Here is an 8,807-nt window from a genome sequence, read left to right as displayed (position 1 = left end):
ATATTATTACTTCTGTGCTTCTAATTAATCTTTCTTTTTCTAACTCTATTTTTCCTAACTGTCTTAAATTATCTAAGGTAATTCTTTTATTCGAATCTGTTGATAAACAGGAAGTCAATAATTATCGCCTCATTTCTTTGATCTCAAGTTTATCAAAAATTATTGAAAGAATTATTTTTAAAAGACTGTCTCTATTTTTTCAGTCCAATAACATCTTAACTAGCCAGTATGGTTTCCGTCCTAAGTTATCTACCGAATTTGCTATTTCCGATCTGAATACTTTTGTTTCTAATGCCATTGAATAAAAAAATATTCCATAGGCATTTTTCTGGATCTAACCAAGGCATTTGACTCCATTGATCATAGGATACTTACTACTAGATAAACTCAAGCGTTATGGCATTAGAGGTCATGCTCATGAATGGTTTTTATCTTATTTAAGTAATCGTTCTCAATATCTCTAAATAAACCAAACTGTGTCCAGCTCTCTTCCTTTAAATCGCGGTGTGCAGCAAGGTTCTTGGCCCTTTACTTTTCAATATTTTTTTATTAAATTTCAATCTAAGGGTATTCTGTTATAATTTTTGACATAATCAGAACTACATAATATATTATATAGCAGATTTAGTAATGGTTGTACATAAATGCATTAAAGAAGATTGGCAATTGTTGCAAATGTTACTTTTTTCATATAAGGAACACATTTAGGGGGGGGGGGGGGGAAAGATAAAAAAGTTTATCTTCGTTTTTGAGAGGCACTCTACTATATATGTTATATATGATATATTATTTTCCAATTTTTCATATACTCTGAACTGTTGGCCGATACAAGATTTTTAATATTACAGGTCTCCGGGTCAAATCTTTACTGGTTTGATAAATAAACAAATTGTTAATAGTGAATTGCTTCTAAATGCATGAACCCACTTGGGTTAAGCGAAAAATTAGAACAAGGCACAAATGAAATCTTATGATTTATTTGATGGATCCTGGTCCGTACTCCAGAATGAGCACTTTGCATTACTGAAGCATTATCATAACCTAGGCTTCGACAAATATTATATTGATATCCAAACCATGGTCATCAATAATGTCTACAAATTTTTCTGTGATATCCATAGCTTTCATTTCAGCAAAAGGAAAAAATCCTACAAACGGTTCTCTGGCCTCCACATTTTTGATAATCTTGTTTAATTGAGATATGTATCATAAATTGAGTCAAACATTATCCCATAATACTTTACTTTTTTACATCTTCAATAATTTTCTATTTTACGGTACCTCCAAAATATAGATATGAATTCATTCGGTCAGAATATATAGCATATTATAATACTACATAATGTGTTTAATTATATATGAAAATAAAAAAAAACACAAAACTATATCTATGTATACACTTATTAATGAAATTATTTATATTAAAATTTGTGTATATCGTCTTTTCGGAAAACCCTCTTAATCCGCTCCCCGCCCCCTTCGGTACGCTAGCGCTCTACAATTGTCCGTGCATAAAATAGTAAGATTCAACGTTGAATACCATCGGTATTTTTATTTATTTTTGTTATTTATTTATTTGTTTATTTTTTCATTCATTTATTTGTATTTTTGTATATTTATTTATTTATTCATTCATTTGATGTAATTCAAAAGATTACAATTTTATCTGATTATTTTCAAGGATAAATTTAAACAAACTTTGCTGAGCCAAGCTGAAGACTTAAGAAGACAAATTGTAAATTTGGTCGAAGATTTCCACATTAGAGGTTTGAAAAAAAAATAATAAAAAAAATTTTTAACATTGGATTAATTTCTAGGGCCCTTTGGTGGTTTGACCCCAGTAACTGAAGCACTTCATCTTCTAGATTGGTTTAAAGAACAAATTGTCATTATGAGGGAACAAGAGTCAATCATTAAAAAGGGACTCATGCTATTTAAATTAGATCAACCACCTTCAAAGGACATAAGTAAAATGGAACAGGTAGAATTTACCAATTATCAAATACGTGAATTTTTATACCTCGCTATATTATTTTACATACAAATAGGAGCTTGAACAGTTGGAGCAAGTTTGGCAATTAGCAAAACAATGGGATTTTCATTGGAATTTATGGAAGACTCAAAAAATTTTGAATATTAAATCGAAAGAAATTGATGACATATCCTACACGGTTTTAAAAAAAATTTCAAAGCTTGCCAAAGAAATGAAAGTAGATATTTTATTTTTTAATTTTAAAATTTGGTTACTTTTTTTTATTAAGTTTTGCAACATGTAATAATGCAAATAATGAAAATAATAAATAATTAGATTTATGATAAAATTAAAGTAAACAATTATGTAAGTTTAGGTATTCGTATTCTCTCATTCTCTCTCATTCTCTCTCTCTCTCTCTCTCTCTCTATATATATATATATATATATATATATATATATATAGTTTGGGATGCATATTTCATTAAATTTGTATGCCCATTCTGCGTTCAAAAGTTTTTTGATAAGAACTTCAACACCACTATTTTTTTTGAATTTGTATTTATTCAAAACATCCATGAAATTTGTCAGCTGAGAGCGCTGTTTCGGCTAAGTAGCCATCATCGGAGCTGAATATTATTGTGAATAATATTAAAATATTAAGATCATTGAAATGAGATAAATTAGGAAAATATAAAATAATATTAGAATGAAATTAAATTATATATTGAATGTTGATAATAATAGTTTAATAATATAACGTACCTTTAAAATATGGTTAAACATACAATTGAACATAAAGTTAAATAATTAAACATATTTATAGTTAAATTTTAGATATCGTGACGCAGGGTCACCATCTAACAGTTTCTGCCATGTTGCTGCCATGTTGCTGCACAATGACGACAGTAATTGTTTTTGGGCGTTGTTTACAATTTCGTCGTAGATGTCGTTTTTCTCCGCAATTCCGGAATTTTGGTGCACCACAATCCTGACCCTTCTGTTCTAGAACCATCTTTTAACATGAACATTCTCTACAAATTTGGCGTAGTTTTACGCCAGTCTTTGAAGCTTGCTTTGCGGACTTGAATGTAAAACTGTACGAAACGGCGTTTTTGAGGTTGCGTTTGTCCGTTAGTATGAGGGTTTGTTCAAGATCTGAATCTCGAGCTGCCTTAAAAAACGTTTCCAATGCAGTTTTTTTTATTGTTGTGGGTCAAACGTAGGATATGACAGTAGGGTCAACCGTTCAATATCCTGTGCCAGCTGCTATATTGACTCTCCAGGTCGCTGCCTCCGGTTTCATAACTGGGACCGTAATATTCAGGTTTTCAACTATTGTTCATCATAACGTAAATTCAACGCATTAACCAAGACATCATAGTTGGAATGGTTCTCGACTGGAATCGTTTGGATAACTTCTGCCGCTGATCCTCGTAACCCAACCACAAAAGCCGTTGTCTGCTCTTTTTCATTCCAGCCATAATTCGTGGCTTTATAAATGTTTCAAGAAATTTCTCCGTCGAATGCTGCCGCTTTCATTGTCTTTGCAATCACGTGGTTTGCTGGCTTACAGGTGTGGAGTTTATTTTTTTAGTTTCTTCCAGATCTTGTTTAAGTTTTTTAAGTTCATCCATTTCCAAGATAACTTCTGGTTGAGCTCAATAACCTTTTGATCAACATTCTGTTCAATTTTTGACGTGACGTCTTCTATTTTTGTATTTATTACGGCCAATTGCTGTTCAGCTTTGACATCAATTTTTTCTCTGAGTTCTCTCAACTGTTGTATCATTTTAGCATCAATCGCGGCCGACTGTTCAATTTTTGCATCAATTTGATCTCTCGTCTGTTTTATTTTAGCTGATTGTTGTTCAGTTTTTGTAGATTGTTGTTTTATTTTTGATGATATTTTTCAAAATAGATCCATCAACTCTGTGTTTGCCCCAGCGTCTACAACTGTAATCGATTTGACATACTGATCGTCAAACACGAATTCATCTGGATTCTTGTTTTCATTAACAAGGGCTTTTGTTAGGCGTGCCTTCAATGCTCTTTTGTTTCTACTGTAACAAGATTCCGTTTTTGTAACACTTTTTTGAGTTGCACCAATTTAAGTTAATGTAGTTTCGTCATGTTGTTTTCACAAAATAATTTGTCGACGAAAGAAATTCAAAATTTTCAACAACGATGCTCACTTATTTTCCACCGAAGATCCCACTTCTGACACCCATGTTATAACTGGCTGGTCGACGACGAGTTTGTTTAATCCTAGTGAAAAAGAAAGGCAATATGACTTTTAAATTATCGATTTATTTATTTACAAAACAATAAGTAATTAATTAATAATCAACGTTATTAAATTTTACTAATAATTGTTAATGTTCACAAACTATCAAATTAATGCTCAGAAACTATTGCTTTTTGAATAACAATTCACCAACGTTTATCGCAAATACAAATAAAAACACAACGCATTCAAGTATCAAATATTGTTTTCAACACTAATAATCAATCGCACTCTAATATCAAATATTTAACGACTCATTCAATATCTCGTATGCCTTTATACCAACGCTTCTCGAACTTCCTAGCTCAGGCTTGTCCAACCAGCGGCCCGCGGGCCAGAATCCGGCCCGTCAAAAGTTTTCATCCGGCCTGTCGGCCTTCTTAAAAAAATATTCAAAATATAAAATTAAAAGTATTTTTATTGAGTTGATTAGATGTAAATTTTAATTTTTTTAAAAACATTAATTAATAATAATGCGCTACGACCGCGATTCATTTAAAATAGTTTCCTTGACGACGCAAAGGACAACGTAAATAAAACGTAACTAGCAGACGATATTATGGCATCCGTCGATAAAAAAAACGTAAAATTGATTCTGAAAATCGTATTTTTTAAAGTTTGTGGACAGAAAGTTATTTTGTTGTGCAGCAAGCCGATGTTATTTTGTGCCTCATTTGTCAAGAAATAACAACAAGTAAATTTGGTAGTGTGGTGGGCCAAACACGAACTGATCGCATCAACTCGATGAAACAGGAAATTGTTGCTCAACAGTCATTTTTTAAAATTGGCAACCAGAGTGCCGAAGCAACAAAAAAAGTTAGCTATTTAATTGCAGAAGCTATAGCTAAGAGAGGAAAACCATTTTCTGATGGAGAACTGGTGAAAAACTGCTTAGAGATATTTACAGATGTTGTTTGCCCAACAAAAAAGTCTTTGGTGGAAAACGTGAGTCTTCCTCATCAAACTATTGGTAAAAGAGTTGACGATATGGCGAAAAATATTGAAGATACCTTGGTCAGGCGACTTAACGATTGTGAATATTACAGTTTGGCAGTTGATGAGAGCACAGATATCAGTGACACTGCTCAACTAGCAATATTTGTTAGAGGGGTTACGAAAACGTTTGATATAGTTGAGGAACTGTTGGACATGTGCCCAATGAAGAGCACACTAACTGGAAAGGATATTTTTGAACAAGTTATTCTGGCAATAGAAAAATTCCAGTTTTAAAAAACAAACTTGCTGGTGTAAAAACAGATGGGGCGTCAAGTATGATAGGAAAGAAGAGTGGATTTGTAACCTTGTTAGCACAATCAGTGCCTCAGGATATCATTACATACCACTGTATTATTCACCAAGAAAACTTGTGTGCCAAGACCCTTGACATGAAGCATGTAAGAGAAAAGATTGTGTCAGCTGTTAACTTTATCAGATCTAGAGGTCTTAACCACAGGGAGTTCAAATCATTTCTTGAAGATGTGGGCTCAGATTATGATGATGTTGTATACTTTTGCCAAGTTCGGTGGCTAACCAAGTCAACCACGCTATCCAGATTCTGGAGTTTACGTCATGAAATAAAGACATTCATGATTAACAAAAAAAGGAGGTAGCGTTTTTGGATGACAACTTCTGGTTGAATAATTTGGCATTTTTGATTGATATGACAAAATGTATGGCTGAATTGAATGTTAGACCTCAAGGAAAGTACCAGCTTGTGTACAGATTGTATGAACACATTGTTACTTTTATTGAAAAGTTAAAGTTAGTTCAGAAACAGATGGTTCAGAAAAAAGTAACACATTGTGCAATTCTTTCCACAAGACCTGTGGACACAGTGCAGCATGAAAAGTACAATGAACTTCTTGTCAAACTGATCGATGATTTCCAGCAAAGGTTCCAGGATTTTAAAAAGCACAATGACTTTATGAAATTGCTAAGTAACTCATTAAATGTTGACCCCACTGATGCTGCTGACAAATACCAAATGGAGCTAATTGATCTTCAGAATAACTGTGATTTGAAGAGATCTTTTGTGGAACATGATTTTCTAACTTTCTACAAGTGTTACATATCGTCAGAAAGTTATCCTAATTTGACAGAAGATGCCAAGAAGTTTATCGCTTTGTTTGGTAGTACTTATTGCGGTAAACAACTGTTTTCAAGAATGAAAAATACAAAGACGAAGTCAAGATCTTTACTTAAAGATGGACGTTTGACAGCCTCATTGCGTATAGCGACTTCAAATGTTGGAGTTGGAGCAGATATAGAGTACTTATATAAACGCAAACAATGTCAAATTTCTCACTAAAATTAGACATTAATGTATTTACATATATACTTTTATTTTGTAATAAAAAAATATCTATCCATTATTATGTTACACTTTTATTTATTGTTAATAATGCAAAATGGGCTATCAAATTTTTAATCCGGCCCGCGACTTCTAGCTAAATTGTCAATCTGGCCTTCTGAACAAAAAGATTGGTAGCTAGATATCTCGCTGTCGTAAGGTTCAAGTTCCTTCTCGAACTGTACGTATGCGTTCGTAGCGACACTAGCCCTCTAGCGAATATATTTGTAACAGTTATAACAGTATTTTGATCAATATCTGAGTGCATCTTTGTGGTGTATGAAATCTTGCACTATGTCCGATATAATTAGTATGTTATTCAATCTACTAAATGTTTGAAATACGGAAGGTTATTAGAATTGTAGGTTGTCAATTTTTATTTTTTCATTAAAGATTAGTTGTTAAAACTGATTTGGTGTATCGACTTTATGTTATTTATGCTGCTTATGTGTATATTTTTTATGTTATTATTATATGATTCAATATCGTCTGTGGGTCATTTTATTCATTTTCAATATGTTAAGAGGATAACTGTTACTGGAATAAATGCTACTGCTAATTATATAATTTTCACAAATATTACAAAAAACGACATTTTTTTTAAAACTTCGGAAAATGATTTACGATGACCTTTTGACCGTTTTTGTCGCCAACCAAAAAATTTGTAAAATATTATATTCTAATCTCTTACTAGAAATTTATAAAGTTGTTAATGAATTTATTGTTATGGTCCATTTCAAATATATTTTATTTAGAGAAGAAAAGTAATTTCATAAGTATTTTTATAAGCTTGGATATAATTAATTATAACTAAACCTTAAAATAACTATTTGTAGAATTACAATATGTTCATTTCAATTTTGAATACTTTTCATATAATTTATAATATAAATTTTATCAATTAATTAACTAATACTTCATTTATTATTGCAGATCTATAACTGGGATGTTGTTGAAACTGTGAAAAAAAAAGTTGAGTTGTTAAGGACCATGATTCCAGTTTTAATAAGTTTAAACAACATTGCAATGAGGGATAGACATTGGCAGCAAATTCAGGTAATAGCCGAATTATATTTGTCATCATAGATTGATTAATTTAGGAAAGGCAAATATGCATTCTTGAATGCAGGCAACATCTTTGTCATTTACAGCGATTTGACTACTAGCAAAATTTACAAAAAGTAAATTACAATTCAAAATGGAATATGCCAATGGCATACTACCATTTTTTGAAATATTATTACAAGCCGACACTGACAATAATTTCAATCTAACATCCATTTGAATCAACCAATCTAATGAAAAACCTACTTTTCAATCATAAGTGAATGTCGCTCTTCATATGAGAATAGCACTATATAACAAATTTTTAAGTCAAGTTTTTACTCATTTCTCAAACTATACTAACATCATTAGAGTCAATAACACAAACAACATCATTCTATAGCCTGTACAAAACTGATAAGAAAGTTATGAAAAATATTTAAAACAATGTTATATTAACCGATTAAAATACCACATTGCAACTCCGGATATATTACACGGAAGCGATGACTTCAACCTTTAGACTGAAAATTAGTTTCTTTTTTGCAAGAGATGGATAACTGGTTAACAAAATCAAATTCATAACACTGGGAATGATACAAACTAGTCGCCACATAGGAAGGACAAAAGGAAGTTATTGCCAGAGAACTGTTAGCATATAAAATTTGATTGCGACGGTCTCTAAATTTTGATTCACCGGATCTGGATGCATGAACTAGGTAATAGATGCTTACCCGACGTTTTAAAACGTATGGCATCAAGTTAACAAATTTCAAATTATACATTTTGCTTACAATCAGAACAACTCTGACCTTGAAAATGTCGCCTGAAGTTTTTGTTACACAACCGAAACTGTTCAACCTAGCTTGTCTGATTTTTGGACAAAATTTATGCATTCAATATTACATTTATATTACAATTTCTATTATTTTGAGGCTTCTAAAATTACATGGAACACAATTAAAAACCAACCGACCTAATCAGCCAAATGCATAAACAGTGTTACAGCTCCTAATTGAACGATGCAAAGAGTGTGCGCAGTGAAAATGCATTCAATAACAAAAGCTTTAAAAAACCTCCACTTTATCGTATAAGAGTTTATTTTTTATTTTTTACAATTTGATTTGAAGATTTATTTGAGATTTTAGATTGTAT

At 31.7% G+C, this 8,807-nt stretch overlaps 2 protein-coding genes across 2 annotated transcripts; one reads left to right on the top strand and one right to left on the bottom strand.

Moving 5' to 3' along the window:
• Window positions 1-2,533: 2,533 nt before the first annotated feature.
• Window positions 2,534-4,202, bottom strand: HELRODRAFT_162915 (hypothetical protein; the record flags this gene model as incomplete). Its single annotated transcript, XM_009024972.1, has 4 exons — window positions 2,534-2,600; window positions 3,057-3,145; window positions 3,641-3,831; window positions 4,190-4,202. The coding sequence occupies 4 exons, from the start codon at window positions 4,200-4,202 to the stop codon at window positions 2,534-2,536; spliced, it is 360 nt and encodes a 119-aa protein (XP_009023220.1).
• A 1,668-nt stretch (window positions 4,203-5,870) lies between these two features.
• HELRODRAFT_66579 (hypothetical protein) lies at window positions 5,871-6,566 on the top strand (the record flags this gene model as incomplete). The annotated part of the gene is made up of 1 exon (XM_009024192.1): window positions 5,871-6,566. A coding segment is annotated over one exon (696 nt), but the record flags the coding sequence as incomplete, so codon positions are not given.
• Between the last annotated feature and the right edge of the window lie 2,241 nt (window positions 6,567-8,807).

This window comes from Helobdella robusta, assembly GCF_000326865.2.
Source record: "Helobdella robusta unplaced genomic scaffold HELROscaffold_4, whole genome shotgun sequence".
NCBI classification, from domain to species: Eukaryota; Metazoa; Annelida; class Clitellata; order Rhynchobdellida; family Glossiphoniidae; genus Helobdella; species Helobdella robusta.
This window is presented reverse-complemented; position numbering and strand designations above follow the sequence as displayed.